The 18,713-nt window shown below is 42.2% G+C and overlaps 1 protein-coding gene across 8 annotated transcripts in view; it reads right to left on the bottom strand.

The window, feature by feature from the left end:
• depdc5 (DEP domain containing 5, GATOR1 subcomplex subunit) overlaps positions 1-17,406 on the bottom strand; it is a 90,310-nt gene extending 72,904 nt beyond the window's left edge. For all 8 annotated transcript variants that reach the window (XM_060908424.1, XM_060908427.1, XM_060908426.1 and 5 more), the window contains exons 1-6: positions 17,254-17,406; positions 14,342-14,500; positions 9,574-9,661; positions 9,251-9,297; positions 3,646-3,731; positions 184-267 (exon numbers count right to left, since the gene is read on the bottom strand). In XM_060908424.1, coding sequence (XP_060764407.1) covers positions 184-267; positions 3,646-3,731; positions 9,251-9,297; positions 9,574-9,661; positions 14,342-14,408 — 372 coding nt within the window. In that variant the 5' untranslated portion in view covers positions 14,409-14,500; positions 17,254-17,406. The remainder of the gene's footprint in view (positions 1-183; positions 268-3,645; positions 3,732-9,250; positions 9,298-9,573; positions 9,662-14,341; positions 14,501-17,253) is intronic.
• Between the last annotated feature and the right edge of the window lie 1,307 nt (positions 17,407-18,713).

The following is an 18,713-nucleotide window of genomic DNA, read 5'->3' as shown; positions in this document are numbered from 1 at the left end:
TTCTGACTGCTATCGACTCTGAATCGATTCACCTAGAGGAAGTGGATGAATAACGCCAGGTGTTTTGGGTTGCAGCATTTTGTTTTCGGTGGATGTGAGAAATTAAAAAACAAAACAAAGAACACATGTTCTAAGATTATATATGGATGCATTATTGATTATTATTAGTGATGAATGACTCACCAAACTCTTCTTGAGTCTCCACATGTCTCCTCGGCCGATGTACTGGTCCTTGAAGGTGAGCTCCACTAGATCCAGGGTCACGTCCTATCAAACAAACAAACAAACTTATACTACAGCGCTGTTGAATTCAAGATACTTCGTCACAAGAAGGTGTTGATTAATTTTCTATAATGGCAGCTCCGACAACAACTAACTCAGATGAACTTAATTACAGGAAGCACTGCACTGCAAAAAATGGCCTTTCAAAAATAAGAAATAAAAGATTAAAACAAAGCATATTTGCTTGAATCAGGTGAAAAAAAATCTGCCAACGGAACTAGTCAAATTTGACTTGGTAAGATTTCTTAAAGTAAGATGAAAAATCTAACCTGCTTTTAGATGAAATAATTCCAAAATAAGATTGGGGAACTTATTATGCGAGATCTGATTAACTCAAAATAATCAAAATAGTTCTTATAACAAGATCGTACTTCTTACATTTAGCCATTCAAGTCATTTTTATTTATTTCATTTTAAGGGTATTTCACTTCAATTCATGACAAAGTCTTAGCAGTAAAAACTGAATTTAAGATAAATATACTAATATTAGGATTGTTAAACTCTACAACTAAGCATTGCTAGCTTAAAAGATTCTCCTTTTGTGACCTGTAATTAGTAAAATACTCTAGATATGAGACCAGAGACTATCTTGAATCAAGTTGACGACACGTGTAGCATTGCAACAAGTTTATTTTTTTTCCCATTTCAACATTCAAACATTAAAACATATCTCTTAAGATTCCACTTCCCCAGGACCTCAGGCACCAAAAAAAAAAAAAGTCTACGCATTTTGACTTACAGTGCTTACACAACGCCAAAGCAACAGTGCATTTTGGGGGCACTGACTATTCATGTGTACGAGGGGTTTACAAGATCAGGCACAAAAAAAAACCCAAACAAACAAACAAACAAACAAAAAAAAAAACACTGAACTTAACTCACAGCATTCCAAAAAGACCTCACTAAAACGCCCTCCACTCACTCATAGCCTTTTTGAAGGCACTTGTCTGGTCTAGAGTCTGTACAGCATCTAGAAGGAGCTCACTCTGAATGACTGAGAAAACAGTCGCAGTAAACTTAGGCCAAGTTTACATTAGACCGTATCTGTCTCGTTTTCTTCGCGGATGCACTGTCCGTTTACATTAAAACGCCTGGAAACGCCGGGAAACGGGAATCCGCCAGCGTCCACGTATTCAATCCAGATCGTGTCTGATCCGGTGCTGTGTAAACATTGAGAATACGCGGATACGCTGTGCTGAGCTCTAGCTGGCGTCGTCATTGGACAACGTCACTGTGACATCCACCTTCCTGATTCGCTGGCGTTGGTCATGTGACGCGACTGCTGAAAAACGGCGCGGCCTTGTATCACCTTTCATTAAAGAGTATAAAAGTATGAAAATACTGCAAATACTGATGCAAATACTGCCCATTGTGTAGTTATGATTGTCTTTAGGCTTGCCATCCTTCCACTTGCAAGTGGTAAGTGACTTGCGCACAGCGGCTCAGTCCCGAATCACTGCTCGTGCACTTCACTCGCGCGCGCTGTGAGCTGCGCAGGGCCGGAGTGCGCACCCTCCAGAGGGCACTCGATGTTCAGGGCGGAGTGATTTGGAGCGCAGCCGCTGAGGAGGAAGCGATGAGCCGCAGTGACACATTTCAACTTGCGTGCCGAATTAGTCATGTGATTAGCGTATCCGTGTATTGGCGTTGCTGTGTGCACGCAAATCGTTTTTAAAAATGTTAATCTGATGATCCGCTGATACGGTCTAATGTAAACCCCACCTTAGGATCTGTAAGGTGGAGTTGAATTGTAATGAAAGATTCAAAGATTTCAGTAAAGTTCATTTATTCCCAAAACAAGCATACTTTGTTTTTTTTTCTTGAAACAAGATGAACCGCATTTGACAATGTACTTACTTGTTTTAAAAAAAAAAAAACTTGTTTTATTTTCAAAGGTGCTCCAAATAAGACTTTTTCAGGACATTTTGTCTATACAAGATTTTCAAGATGGACTGTCTAAAAACTAGCCTTTCTAGCTAAATGAGGTTTTGCTTGTTGGGCAATTATGTCTTATAATAAGGGTGGCTAGATGTTTTGACTTGAAAATAGACAAATAAACTTCCTAAGATTTTTATTTTTTGCAGTGTGCGTCATTTCACACAACATAAAAATTATTATTACGCTAACTAGGTGTTCACAAACTTCTATGAGTTGTGAGCTAAATCAGCTCACTTCGTAGTGCAAAGCAACATACGCTACGTTCACACTGCAAGGCTTAATACTCAAATCCGATTTTTTTGTGAAATCCGATTTTTTTGTGAGGTCGTTCACATTAACAAATATATGCGACTTGTATGTGATCCTCAGTATGAACGAAAAGCGACCTAAAAGTGTTCCGCATGCGCATTGCAGGATACGACGACGTCACACGCAGTGAGCATGGCCAGTGTTTACGGAAGTAAAACCGCCCGGTTGCGGTATGACCCATCCGATCTAGCTTGAATAGCTGCATCCCCCCAAATGGAAATCAGCTCCCTAACCTCTGCGTCCTTCCATTGAGAAGATTCAGAACCTTCACAGCCCGAAGCGTCCCTCGCATTGATGTCATGCGCAGGGGCGCAGATACGTTTTTTGAACTGGGAGGGACAAAAAACTGGGGGGGGACAAAGCTGCCAGCAAACCAACCCCAACCCCGATATACCTGTCAAACTTGTTGTGGGTTACCATAGCAACCAAGCTCGAGCTCGCAACCTGTGCAGTCTGCGCAGCTCAACCAACCGAATATCAGTCTTTGTTTTGTTTTATGTGAGTTGTTGCAACTATGTATGCACTGCTGTGCACCTTAATAAACCGAATGGTAATTAGTCTTTTGATTTTTCCGTGAGGTTTGCCTTATGCAAAGAAAGACAGCATAGACATTTTTTCCTCCCTATAAGTGGGGGGGACCGAGCGAGGTGAATTTAAATCTGGGTGGGACGAGTCCCACCCTCTATCTGCGCCCGTGATTATGCGCCATGTTGTTGTAACTTTTTTTGAGAGACCCGCCGCCTACTTCAGCGCAGAATAGTGACGTTTGTGGCTTGTTGATGACGTGTAAGTCGGATGAATGCGACCTGGCGGTTCAGACTGAAGTCGCATATGAAAAGATCGGATAGGAATCGGAATTAGGACCACATATCCAAACGGCCTGGGTCGGATTTGAAATAATCGGATCTGTGTCGTTCATATTGTCAATAAAAGATCGGATACAGGTCACATATGGGCGAAAAGATCGGATTTGAGTCACTTCAGCCTGCAGTGTGAACGTAGCCATAAAGTCTCTTCGTTTATGATCCAGGTAAAATGTGTGATTGGCTTTTTTTTAGGATAAAAAAAAAAAAAAATGTACAGGCAATGTTTCCAGTGAATGTGAACTCTGAACACCTTGGGATCCACGATGTTAATAATGACATCCTGATATGCACGAAGTTTGAAGGCCTGCGCGACGGTCTGGTCCACACTGATCGTCTCTATTTAAAAAAAAACAAACAAAGCAAAGAATACTAGGATAAGCATCATGGACTAAATATTGCTGATTTCTTCAAATCAGCCCATTCTGAGAGACTTGTATAACAGACACTCCACGTAAATAGCCTGAAAAATGTCTGAACAGATGCAACACCATATATGAGATTCAATGCCAAATATGCAATAAAACTTACATTGGGGAGACAGGAAGGAGTTTCAACACAAGGAAAAATGAACATAAGAAAGAGTGCGAAAAGGAGACAGCTACAAGACAAACCCGAACAATAAAAGAAAAGGCACAACAGGAAAATTAGAAGTCAGCTATAACAGATCACTGCAAAAGGGAAAATCATATTATGGACTGGGGGAATGCCAGAGTCATCCGCACAGAAGATAATAAACATCAGCGCTGGATCAGGGAGGCCATAGAGATCCGTAAGCGAAGCCCGAGGACCATCAACCGGGATGAGGGAGCATACATGCTCTCCCATACCCAGAGTGCCATCTTGCAGGGGACGAACAGACAGTAGAAGGCGTGACCGACCTGTCAAACCAGACAGGAAGGCCACGCCTTCGGAAACATCAGCTGATAAAAGATGCGTCACCAACAACATCCGGTGACACTCTGAGGAAGACGACAGCCGTACGTCGAAACATGTCAGGTAAACAAACCTAAAAACTAGATGTCTGATAAAAAAAAGAAAAAACTAACTATAATATCTGAAATTGTTGATATGGAGACATTTTTTCTCCGGTCTCCAGCATCAGCGCTTTAGAACAGTCCGAGGTAAAGCTTCAACATGATATCTTTCCTGTGTGTGAAATGCTTAAAAGACGTACCCTGTGTCTGAAATCGCTCACTCTACTTTTAGGACTTGTGTGAAAATCTGATGTTGTTTTAGGTCATATTTATGCAGAAATATAGAAAATTCTAAAGGGTTCACAAACTTTCAAGCACCATGTATAGTCCACTATATAGTGAATAGTGAGTGAATTCAGACACAGGGTCTTAGCTTTCCTGAGCTGTAATCATGTTGTTCAGACAGCAGAGGGCGCAACAAGGTAGAATAGTGGGAATACACTTGACTTCACCGCAGGCGGAAGTAACACCGCTCTAACGCTGCAGAAACACAAATAAAATAGATCTAAAGCGTGAAAGAGCTGTTGTGTGATTGTGTACGAATAGATTTAACAAGAAATCAGAGCTCTGTTTATACAGACTGCTGAAAGATAAAGAAACGAGAAGAAAAGTTTTAGTAATTTTACTGGTTTATCTGTAAGAGTCAGAGAAACAGAGCACTTAAAACTAGTGCTGTCAAAGTTAACGCGTTAATTTTGGCGATTAATTTTAAACATTTAATGCATTAAAAAAAATTAACGCAATTAACGTGGTTTTGCTTACTTCCGGTGGCGGCTGACCCATAACCTTTGGTTACGTGTGCGGGAAAACCGGGCAGAAACAGCTATCCTAACTAAAGGAGAGTCTATGGTGGAAAGATGGATAAGGGCGAACTTTTATGGTGATGATACACGGGGCAACTTTTTGGGCAATGCTGCCGAGCAATGTTGCTGGCAACGGGCAACTACGTGAGACACAGGGCAACTTTTCAGGGCAACTAACAATGGGCAACAACAGTTAGCAACGGCAGTTTACAGTTAGCTAAAAAAAAAAATCGATGTCTTAATTTTTGCTGTGACCATTTAATCAAGCTGTCTGTTGTTTTTTAGAGCTTTGGTGAGGTAAATTCCTCCATATAGAATATTAAAATAACAACTTGCCGGCGTAAAAACAGATGAGGAGTCTCGCCATCTCTTCACTCCACTGACACTGAGCGGCCGCCATATTTGTTTGAAATTTCTGATCCGAACCTCACCGGAGGTCACATGACTCGATACTCGCGTTCTGATTGGCTTATCTCAAAAAGTTGCCAGAGATTATCAAAACCATTCAGAAAAAACAATGTTGCCCAATCTCAATAGAAAAGAGTCAAAACGCAATTGCCCAGCAACATTGCTCGGCAACATTGCTCGGCAACATTGCCCAAAAAGTTGCCCCGTGTATCATCACCATTAGGGGGAAAGTTTCCTTTTAAAAAGCTGCCCGACGGCCCGTTGGACAAAACTAAAGGTGATGATACACGGGGCAACTTTTTGGGCAATGTTGCCGAGCAAAGTTGCTGGCAACGGGCAACTAGGTGAGACACAGGGCAACTTTTCAGGGCAACAACAGTTAGCAACGGCAGTTTACAGTTAGCTAAAAAAAAATCGATGTCTTAATTTTTGCTGTGACCATTTAATCAAGCTGTCTGTTGTTTTTTAGAGCTTTGGTGAGGTAAATTCCTCCATATAGAATATTAAAATAACAACTTACCGGCGTAAAAACAGATGAGGAGTCTCTCCATCTCTTCACTCCACTGACACTGAGCGGCCGCCATATTTGTTTGAAATTTCTGATCCGAACCTCACCGGAGGTCACATGACTCGATACTCGCGTTCTGATTGGCTTATCTCAAAAAGTTGCCAGAGATTATCAAAACCATTCAGAAAGAAGCAATGTTGCCCAATCTCAATAGAAAAGAGTCAAAACGCAATTGCCCAGCAACATTGCTCGGCAACATTGCCCAAAAAGTTGCCCCGTGTATCATCACCATAAGGCAATTTGCACAGTTTGCAAAGCTGAATTTAATTACCACAGAAGTAACACGTCTTTAGCGTATCACCTCAAAGCAAAACACCCTGCTGAAATTACCTCCACTGGACCTCGCCAGTCGACACTACAGGAGCATGGCACTCGTGGGCGAATAACGAAACCTGTAAGTGAAAAGTTAACCAATTCCTTGGTTACTTGGAGAGTTAAAAACTGCCGCCCAGTTAGCACAGTAGAGGACGATGGACTGAGAGAAGTAATTTGTGTTGCATCGGGAGATGCCTCTTATAATTTACCCTCGAGAGGAACCATCGTGTCAAGAATACACACTTTGTACGAGGATGAGACGGCACAGCGGATGAACATGCTTGCGCAAGCAAAGCACATCGCTCTCACGGGTGACCATTGGACGTCCATCAACAACGATAATTATTTGGGCGTCACAGCGCATTTCATTGATCAAGACTACGTTCAGACTGCACCCTGAAACGACCCATATCCGATTTTTTTGCCCATATGCGACCTGTATCCGATTTGTTATTGACAATCTGAACGACACGGATCCGATTTTTTTCACATGCGACCCAGGCCGCTTGGATATGTGGTCCTAATTCCGATGCATATCCGTTATTTTCACATGCGACTGCAGTCTGACCGGACAGGTCGCATTCATGCGACCTACACGTCATCAACAAGAGACAAACATCTCTTCTGCGTTGCTGAGTTGGCTAATCCCGCCTCTTTGGTGGAAAACAACAACATTTTGTACAGTTTTCAGAATTTAAATAGACTTTTATAGAATTGATCAAGCTAATGGTGGATTTGGTAGGGACCTGGATGTTGATCTGTTAGCCTGATTAAATAAAACAGTTTCTATAACTGATTTATAACTTAAACCATCCTGTATTACAAGATTATAAGATTGTTCTGGAAATTTCCAGTAATTTGACACCTTCGGTCTCATTAGTCTGCTGCCCACATTAATCAGATTATTGTGTGAGTTCCGCCACCGCCACAAAAACCACATCGCCAGGTCTCGCCTCATCTCCATGCTTTACTTGCAAACTTGAAGAGTGCGCTTTTTTTTGTTTACGTATTACGTAGATGTGCTTATTACGTGTCAATTTGCGCATGCGGGACACTTTTGGGTCGTTTTCCGTTCATATTGGAGATCGCATACAAGTCTCATATAATTGGTAATGTGAACGGCCTAACAAAAAAATCGGATTTCACAACAAGTCGGATATGGGTCGTTTCAGGTTGCAGTCTGAACGTAGTGCAAGACTGGACTCTGCAGTCGTTTGCACTTACTGTGAGTAAAACCGAGGAGCGACGTAACGTTAACAAACCGGTCTGCCTCAGTAACTGGCTGAGTGTAAAGAAGGACTAAGTAAATGATGTCTATGGAGTGAAAAATGTTCAATGTTCTGAACTTGCAACGATATCTTTGCTCATTCTTTTTTGCATATGTGCACCTTAAGCCATTAAAATGGTTTTTGAATTTACATATACTTTCTCTGCGTTTACTCTGCATTAATTTGATGATTTTACATAAATATTCAGTCTTAAGTAGAAAAATGCGATTAATTACAGAAATTTGTGCGATTAATTAGTTTTTTTTTTAATCGATTGACAGCCCTACTTAAAACCCTTTCAGTCGGCAGAATTTAATCAGCATCTCTGACTGTATAGAGGTTTTCGACCCACGTGACCGTTGCCATGTCAACAAGTAGCCGGCGCCATTTTGACGGTCACAAATATGGCGACTACCGGTAGCGATACACTGTTGATCATGACGAAGTCTCATTGTCGAGTATTTTATCCGGCCTAGATGACGCGAGTAAGAAGCGATATCACCAGAAAATCAATGATGCTGGTGTACGTGATCCGTACACGTTACCAGGCTATCTTTTTCTGGCTTTGCAGCGCGGGTGATCTTCCTGACCTGCAGTCAGGCGTGTAGGAAATACCAGGGAAAAAACATAAAAGAAAAAGGAGCGAGATGCAGAAAACACCTTCACTATCCAGCGACGTAGGGCATTTACAGGGCGAGCAGAGGGAGAGGTATTTGCAAAAATTGAGGTTAGCAGGCTTAGAGAACGACGTTTACCTGCTTCCACCAGGATTGTTCACTGACGTACGGAAGTACACAAAGCCCTCGTCTTTACCTGACTTCGGCCCACATGATCTGTATACCTATGTCGTTAAAAACCAGGCTGGGTAACATGCCTACATCAGCGGGTCGTCCCTGGAGCCGGTGGTCGCCATCTTATTACAGCTAAGGTTTGTTCACATTTTCATTTACTTTCGGTCCTCAGGATAAACAAAATGTTATTAAATGTCATTGAAATAACTTCTTAGTCTGTTGAGACATGGCCCGTTATAAATTTGCTGTTACCAGGCAATGACCAAGAACTGTATTATTAGGGTCGGTGTCTGTGTTGTAGCAGTGTACTAGCAGCTAGCTGTTAGCACTAGCTAATGTCAACAACATCATAGCTGGTATGTTACTGTAGCAATGTTTACGTTCAGTCATTTGGATGACTGTTAAAACCTTTCAGTCTCAAGTTTTTCCTTTACTGGATTTACTAGTTTACTGAGCTAGCGCGCTCGGGCAGGCTGGGAGCAAGCGCGCTAGCTCGGGCAGGCTTGGAGCGAGCACGCTAGCTCAGTAAACTAGCAAATCCAGTAAAGGAAAAACTTGAGACTGAAAGGTTTTAACAGTCATCCAAATGACTGAACGTAAACATTGCTACAGTAACATACTAGCTACTGTTGTTGACATTAGCTAGCTTGACCTTCAAAATGGCGGACACCGGGGCGTCACGTCACCTGTGACGTCACGTCGAAATCCTCTATATAACGAGTTCGTACCTTTCTGCAGGTCTTCTTTCAGACTCTTCACCTGAAGCAGGAGTGGGCTAGAGAGAACACGGAGCACAGAAATAATCAGCATCATTCAGTCATCAGGACAAACTGTAGTTTCCAGTTTACTAGCTGTACAATTTATTTTCCCTCCAGGAGGAGCTGAGACTTGTACAAGCACAAACGTAATTCTTTATAAGGTTGGATCTGATGGTCATATTTCTTGAGCAATATTCAGCCAACGATACACGAAATCAACTCCTGAGCTTCAATATACAGTCTCTCACATCCCACGAGTTCAGGAAATCTGAAACGTCCTGTTTCTCTTTCACCTGTATTCATCGTTGGGGTGTGCGATCTCGACAAAGTCCCCCAGTTTAACCTGAGGGAACACCTTCGGGTTCATCATCAGCTCATCATCTGAAAGAGGAGAGGTGTGAGAAATCATATTAAACTTCCTGATCGATGACGAGTTTGTCTGATCCACGTAAAACAATTAGTCATGTGATGCGTAAAAGACAAAAACGGGACAACGCACCTCGGATTAACCAAGGACGAGGCAAAAAACCACAACAAAGTGAGTGGGTTATGTTTTCGTATCAGTACCAAACATAACGTCAGTTTATTAAGCTAACTCTTCTTATTTCGAGATAAAATACCCGAGGAATAATTTAAATCCTTAGTTATTCCTGTTGTCAAGGTTACAGCAACACACGCTCATCAGGAACAGCCATTTTTGTTGCCATGGTACTGTATATACCGTGACAATCATTCATTCATTACACATGCTTTGAAATGAAAAGCTAAAAATATGAAAAGACAGCTGATCTAATATCTAGGACAGCATGTGGGAATGCGTACGGTATTTGGTGGTCATGTGATATTATTAGAATCAATTTTTAAAAAGTCATCATGAAAAATATTATGACATCATAAGGAAATTTCAATACATGACTTTTTATTAAAGGGATAGTTCGGGATTTTTGACATGAATCTGTATGGCATCCCCATCAATAGTGTCGTGCAAACACACTGACTTACCCCTGACAGCATCCTGCGAGTCCAGTTCTTGTCCAGTTTTGGTCCAGACGAAAGTAGTCCGGCAAGTTTGTTGGGGTCACGAAAGTAAAACCTTTTTCGTCTCAAAACAGTATGTGTTCAAAAGAGTGATATATTTGCATCACAAAACCGTTGCCAAATAAAAAGTCAGACCTCGAAATCGCTTGGCACTATTTTCTCTCCCTTCTTATCACTGCGCGCTGCCGCCAGGTGACAGCGAAACGCAGACCCACTAAGCTGGTGGGAGACCAAGGCTGCACTCTATCCACGGCTTACACACGTGATGGCACGGAGGATGTGTATAGTGGCAGCACCTGTCCCCCCAGAGAGGATCTTTTCAAAAGCAGGACAGATTATAACTGAGAGGAGAAATAGAATCAGAATTAACTAGTTAATTGCAGCAATTAAAGGAATAGGTAGGAAAAGGAAGGCGCAAAGACACCGGGCACTGCGCACCCGTTTTCAGGTGCTGCGCGGTGTCTTTGCGCCTGCAGCGGTGCTTTGCCTGTGCTGTGGCTGAAAATAGTTCCAGATATAAATTGGTCTAGTAAATCCCTTCGTGTTAATTTGCATTGATATGTGTACTCGATGTGACTGTACAAGTCATGAGAAATAATTATAAAAAATCTTGAGTTATTTAATTCACTTTTGCAACGACAATGCTAGCTGGACATGCCGGATTACAGTGACTACGCTAAGCTAACCGGGGCGTTTATAGATCAGGACAATAGCTGGGTCGGCTACAAAACGCTTTGGCTCACTCATCCAACTCTAGGGACTGCAGGGACTGACTCAATTTCATCTGGGGGTGGCGTATTCCTTTAAATCAAAAATAAAATCTCAGGAGCCGTTTGGGAGCCGAAAGAGCCGGCTCCTTATAGTAAGAAGAGCCAAAAGAGCCGAAATTCCCATCACTAAAACAATGAATGAAACAGCCGTGGCTGTCACCTGGCGGCAGCGCGCAGTGATAAGAAGGGAGAGAAAATAGTGCCAAGCGATTTCGAGGTCTGACTTTTTATTTGGCAACGGTTTTGCGATGCAAATATATCACTCTTTTGAACACGTACTGTTTTGAGACGAAAAAGGTTTTACTTTCGTGACCCCAACAAACTTGCCGGACTACTTTCATCTGGACCAAAACTGGACAAGAACTGGACTCACAGGATGCTGTCAGGGGTAAGTCAGTGTGTTTGCACGACACTATTGATGGGGATGCCATACAGATTCATGTCAAAAATCCCGAACTATCCTTTTAAGGCTGACAGACTTGCAGTACATGGATTGATGAATAAACAATTATTTTTAATAATAATGTTTATAATAACGTTTATTACTTACACAGCACATTTTACATGCATATATGATCAAATGCACTAAAAATATCGTACATAAATAAAAAAGAATACAAATATAACTGAAATTATATTCTACAGGTAATAAAAACCATAAAATATTACTAAGCTCTAGAATATACGTATTTATTTTTTTCGCGGTCCGGTTTCCATCAAATCCTGCGCTCTGATTGGCTGGCGAGCGGGTCCGTATCCTACGGTACGTACCCCGGTTACGGACCTCTGGCGACTCACTCGTTCACAACAACAACAAACAAACATAGTAGCAATTTTTGTCAGCATTTATCTTTTTTTATAAGATTTATTTATAAGATTATCAAAAATCTTAGAAATTTTTGCCAGCATTTCTCAGGAGAATAGCGTTAATTTTACAGCATGGATAGCGATAACGACAGTGTTCATAGCGAAAGTGAGTTTTACTACCCTGAGGAAGAAGAAATAAAAGAAAACATTTCAGGAGAAAGCTAAAAACCTCTAACTGTTGCTAACGCCGAGCAAAAAAATGGCTGAATCCTGAATGACTCAATTTTGTATAAATAGGGGACTACATAGGCGGCAAAATGTAGTTTTTTTCCTGCCATGGAAGTGCACTTGTATACCGAGGAGGAAGCCATTTGCATTACAGCCGTGAATGAGGATTCAAAATGGCGGCTCAGCTCGGTTTTCCCTTTCGGGCGCTCTCGTTTTCTGTTAGAATTTGGTAAATAATATATTTATTTTTTTCTTTACGAGCTTAAGGTCGGTCTGTATGGTGAAATACCGTGACCTTGGCCTTGAATACTGACCTCGGCCCAGAGGGCCTCGCTCAGTACTTTCAAGACCTCGGTCACGGTATTTCACAACACAGACCTCCCAGCTGGGAAATAATGTGTACGTGTGTGTGTGCGTGCGTGTATACATATAAAATTCTGAAAACTATCGCTAAAAGCTAAATTAATGTGGTTGAAGTAAAGATTTAAAACTAATAAATTATCAGCATCTCTAATTAACTTTGGCAGCGTATTCCAAAGGTTTGGAGCTGCTAATGTGAACTCCCCATCGCCTATTATTATACAGGCCAATTTGGAATAAAAACGTATGTTCTATTCCTTTCTGGTGGGTTTACTGATAGCATGCAATACTGTTATCATATCGCTTATCCTCTATGTATACGCCACTCTCCCCAATGGAGAATGAGCATGCAATATTGTCATAATACTGCACGGTGTCAAGACAACACGACGTCACGCGTGAAGATCCAATGACAAAACTTTTCTGTTGCGCATGCGCACCATCATTTCTTTGTCAGCCGGGACAGAGAGAAGACAGGGTTAATTCAGTGCTCGGTTTAAGCACTAAATAAATAAACTGAAAACTGAAACTAAAGACGTGATGAACACACGAAAGGCTACCAAAACTTCATTATATATTCTTCATACATATTTACAAGAGAAAAACAGACCAACGGACATCGAAAAACTGGAAAAGAGAGCAATAACGGAAATATTGTCAAAGTTCTACTTGGAGGTGAGGAAACGTGACGGAGACTTTTACAAGAGGACTTCACTCAGCAAAGCCCTTTTGTTTTGAACAACTACAATGTAACAATTAACTACGACCAAAAGTAACTGAACTCAAACTGTCTACCTGGATATCGCTTGTCTGTGTTGTAGCAGTGTACTAGCAGCTAGCTGTTAGCACTAGCTAATGTCAACAACAGTAGCTAGTATGTTACTGTAGCAATGTTTACGTTCAGTCATTTGGATGACTGTTAAAACCTTTCAGTCTCAAGTTTTTCCTTTACTGGATTTACTAGTTTACTGTAATTATGATCCGGCAGCTATTTACACCGGATCCAGTGTAAATAGCTGCCGGAGCCGACGTCCGAGCTTGCCGGAGCTAGCGCGCTCGGGCAGGCTGGGAGCTAGCGCGCTCGGGCAGGCTGGGACGTCGGCTCCGGCAGCTATTTACACTGGATCCGGTGTAAATAGCTGCCGGATCATAATTACAGTAAACTAGTAAATACAGTAAAGGAAAAACTTGAGACTGAAAGGTTTTAACAGTCATCCAAATGACTGAACGTAAACATTGCTACAGTAACATACCAGCTACTGTTGTTGACATTAGCTAGCTTGACCTTCAAAATGGCGGACACCGGGGCGTCACGTGACCCTGTGACGTCAGGTGAAAAACCTTAATAAGTTGGGTTGTTGTTCAGGCTTTTTGGACTTGTACCATTTTTATTGTTAGAACTATTACATTTGATCAGAATCAGCATTCAATATTGGTAAGTTACCGTCCTGTTCTTAACTTTTTGTAAAATCTATAGTTGTTCCATCGAATGTGTATGCATGTATTATAATAATAAATATTGGACGACTTTTTTTCGTGGTCTATCAGATATATTCCATTCAGCTCCTCGTCTTGGACTTGTTCAGTATCATGCTAGCTGAATGGAATCAATCAATCAATCAATCAATCTATCTATCTATCTATCTGATAGACCACTCAACGCCAGCCAATATTATTTAAATGTGCCCTAAATTATGTCAATAATATCTGTCATTATAAAATAACTTTTCAATATCTTTATGAGTTTCATTTCAATACGAAGTGGGCGGGGCTAACCTAAACCTCACCCGGACCGATCAGAAAGCACATGAACGTGAAAGTCTCTTGATGATGTACAGCGTGCAGTACAGGAACTCACCGCTTCCTCCAAAGCCCTTCTTATGGACCACCAGTTTGTAGGTTTTGGTTTTAGTGGTGACGGTCATTTTATCTGCAGCGCTGAGATGCTCCGACACAACAGAACAAACATCAATCACCACCGAGCTCCAGCTTCAGGTCCGAGTCGATCTTCTTTAATCTAAATGCACGCACACACAGAGTTATAAACACACACTCTAACTGACTGTTCCTTTCATCCAAAACGTGCGACGTGCTGAAAATCTACATGAAGACAAATCCAACTTGAACCTAGATCGAATCACCGTCCTGCTGGAAGACCCAGTCGTGACCAAGTTTGTACTTTCCGGCTGATGTCTTGAAGGTGCTGCATCAGTATTTCCCAACAAATCCTCCTTTCTCATGATGCTGACTATTTTCTGAAGTGCAAAACTACCCTACATCGTGATGCTACCACATCCATGCTTCACAGCAGGAATGGCGCTGGTTATTATGCCCAAACAGTTCAGTTTTTGTTTTATAGGACCAGAGAACGCGCCTCTAAAACCTGGCGATAACCTGCAAGCTTCAGTGTGGCTTTTCTCAGCACAGGGACGACTTCTGTGCATGACAGCCGTTCAGGTCACGGTGATGTCAGACTCTTTTAAAGGTGGATTTACATACTTCGGTGTCTGATGCTTTTTCAGGGATTTTAAGCCTTTATTTGTCACATGTATATTAGAGAAGGTGGCATGGTGGTGTAGTGGTTAGTACTGTCACCTCATGGCAAGAAGGTTCTGGGTTTGAGCCCAGTAGCGTGGATTTCCTCTGGGTGTTCCGGTTTCCCCCACAGTCCAAAGACATGCAGTTAGGTTAAGTGACTTCTCTAAAATTGCCCATAGGTGTGAATGTGTGTGTAGAAAAGAACCAGCCACGCTACTGCTGCAATTCTGGCCAAGTCAACCAAACATGGTTTGCCTCAAACCCGGTTCGGGTTCGGCAATGACAACGTACGTTAGAGCACAGTGAAATTATTTCTCTGTATGTAACCCATCTGGGGATGTGAGCACACACACACCCAGAGCAGTGGGCAGGTGTGCTGAAACTTGTGGGGATTAGTTGGGGGTTAAGTGCCTTGCTCAAGGGCACGTCAGACATTCCTGCTGGTCCAAGGAATTAAACCGGCGACCTTTTGGTCCGGGCGGCACGGTGGTGTAGTGGTTAGCGCTGTCGCCTCACAGCAAGAAGGTCCGGGTTCGAGCCCTGTGGCCGGCGAGGGCCTTTCTGTGTGGAGTTTGCATGTTCTCCCCGTGTCCGCGTGGGTTTCCTCCGGGTGCTCCGGTTTCCCCCACAGTCCAAAGACATGCAGGTTAGGTTAACTGGTGACTCTAAATTGAGCGTAGGTGTGAATGTGAGTGTGAATGGTTGTCTGTGTCTATGTGTCAGCCCTGTGATGACCTGGCGACTTGTCCAGGGTGTACCCCGCCTTTCACCCGTAGTCAGCTGGGATAGGCTCCAGCTTGCCTGCGACCCTGTAGAACAGGATAAAGCGGCTAGAGATAATGAGATGAGATGAGACCTTTTGGTCCCAAACCAGTAACCTTTTAGTCTTGCTCTTTCCTGAACGAAGCGAAGCGGTGTCTGACGTGTGCTCCCAAGGTTTTAATATTTGCATATAATTGTTTGTACAGATGCTTGTGGTAGCTTCAGTTGTTTGGAAATTGCAACTAAAGACGATTTGTGGAGAGCCCTGACACTTTTTAAAACTAATTAAGACAAGCGACCAATCAGAAGCTTCTTAAATGCCATTAGATGGATTTGTGGAATCTTCCAGGTGTATGGACACTTTTGAAACAGTTTCTAATCAGATTAGATTAGATTAGATAGAATTTTATTGATCCTTTTGGGAGGGTTCCCTCAGGGAAATTAAAATTCCAGTAGTATCATTATCGGATGAACAGAGAATAGAATAGGCGGCACGGTGGTGTAGTGGTTAGCGCTGTCGCCTCACAGCAAGAAGGTCCGGGTTCGAGCCCCGTGGCCGGCGAGGGCCTTTCTGTGCGGAGTTTGCATGTTCTCCCCGTGTCCGCGTGGGTTTCCTCCGGGTGCTCCGGTTTCCCCCACAGTCCAAAGACATGCAGGTTAGGTTAACTGGTGACTCTAAATTGAGCGTAGGTGTGAATGTGAGTGTGAATGGTTGTCTGTGTCTATGTGTCAGCCCTGTGATGACCTGGCGACTTGTCCAGGGTGTACCCCGCCTTTCGCCCGTAGTCAGCTGGGATAGGCTCCAGCTTGCCTGCGACCCTGTAGGACAGGATAAAGCGGCTACAGATAATGAGATGAGAGAATAGAATAGAAAAAAGAGAGAACTTCTAGATAAATTAAGTCTTTAGAAAACTTCTAGATAAATAAACTAAGTATTTACATATACAAATATATTAAAATATGAAAAAAAAATCAACTGGTTTTAAAATTATCCCTGATTCTCGAATTGACTTTCTCAAAGAAAATGTGCAGTAACATGAAATGTGTGGGTGTTTAAAAGAAAAAAAAACACATGAAAATCTTTATTCTTTAGGGGTTATGCATAAATGTTTGCATCAAATGCAGGGTTAGTATTTTTTAAAAGATCAATTTAATTTAATATCTATATATAAATAAAGCATATTACATTAAATTATTATTTTTTAACTAGTACACTGTGAATGTTCAAACCTCACACTGTTATAAAGAAATTAGCAGAAAGCTACAAGGCAATAACAAATCTACGGCTGGATTCCAAACAACTCCATGTTCATTCTCTAGCGCACTACATAGAGCGCACGAGGACACTGGGACAGACCCTAAGTAGTGCACTTGCAAGTAAAGTATTGAGCCGTTTGTAGCTCGGCCCAATACAGCTAACACTCGTGATTCGGAAAACCGACTAGTTTTAAAATACTGCAAGAAACTCACCACACAGTTCATCCAAACAACGTGCACTATTTAGGACGTGACAAACAATCCGAATATTATAATATGTACAGTTTTAAAGCGCCTCTGTTTGCTTGCTTTACTTTACTTCCCATAATAATAAAAAACAGAGCTCTTCCTCTCCGTTATAGCAGAGCAGCGTCTGAATGTAAAAGCACAGCAGCGCCTCTAGCGGCCAGGAGCGGAACTGCAGCTTAAACTATAGGCATTCAATCCAATTAATGCTGCTAGAGTTTATTTAAATTTAGAGATTCGAAATTGTGCGTAGAAATTTAATCTCATCTCATTATCTCTAGCCGCTTTATCCTGTTCCACAGGGTCGCAGGCAAGCTGGAGCCTATCCCAGCTGACTACGGGCGAAAGGCGGGGTACACCCTGGACAAGTCGCCAGGTCATCACAGGGCTGACACATAGACACAGACAACCATTCACACTCACATTCACACCTACGGTCAATTTAGAGTCACCAGTTAACCTAACCTGCATGTCTTTGGACTGTGGGGGAAACCGGAGCACCCGGAGGAAACCCACGCGGACACGTGGAGAACATGCAAACTCCGCACAGAAAGGCCCTCGCCGACCACGGGGCTCGAACCCGGACCTTCTTGCTGTGAGGCGACAGCGCTAACCACTACACCACCGTGCCGCCCCGCTTAGAAATTTGTCCCAGAATATTTATATCTAAGATATTTATTTTATTCTTTTATATATTATCTGACAACTGAAAAATGCTAAATATGTACTATAATGAATAGTCCTTCAAAATTTCTCAGCTTCACCCAGAAAAAAAAAAAGTCACAGGACAAAGATCTTGCATGTTCTTGTATTATTTTTCAACATTGTCTCCTTTAACTTCAATGCACTCGGTCCACCGATGTTCAAGCTTCGCTATCCAAGTCAAGTCAAGTTTATTTGTATAGCGCTTTTAACAATAAACACTGTCACAAAGCAGCTTTACACAATTTAAACGACTTAAAACATGAGCTAATTTTATCCCTAATCTATCCCCAGTGAGCAAGCCTGTGGCGACGGTGGCAAGGAGAAACTCCCTCAGACGACATGAGGAAGAAACCTCGAGAGGAACCAGACTCAAAAGGGAACCCATCCTCATTTGGGCAACAACAGAAGGCATGACTATAACATTAACAGTTTTAACATGAAGACAGTTTCGTTGATGTTATAAACTCTTCATTGATGGAAACTTGAGTGCAAAACTGTTCATGACAACTGCAGTCCTAAAGTTAGCAAGTCAACTGTAGTCCTCAGCCATAAAAGCTTTACTGTAAGAGTCCAGAGCGTCCCTTCACAGACGTAGAAGAAGGTCACATCTTGAGGCTCCAGATCCTTCTCAACAGCATGGATGACTTCAACATCACTCTGAAAACGGCGACCACATTTCAGAGTCGGATTTCAGTTTGGGGAACAAACAGAGGTCAGACGGT

Source organism: Neoarius graeffei, chromosome 25 (assembly GCF_027579695.1).
Source record: "Neoarius graeffei isolate fNeoGra1 chromosome 25, fNeoGra1.pri, whole genome shotgun sequence".
Classification (NCBI taxonomy): Eukaryota; Metazoa; Chordata; class Actinopteri; order Siluriformes; family Ariidae; genus Neoarius; species Neoarius graeffei.
The sequence above is the reverse complement of the archived record's forward strand: the minus strand, read 5'-3'. Positions and strand labels throughout refer to the sequence as shown.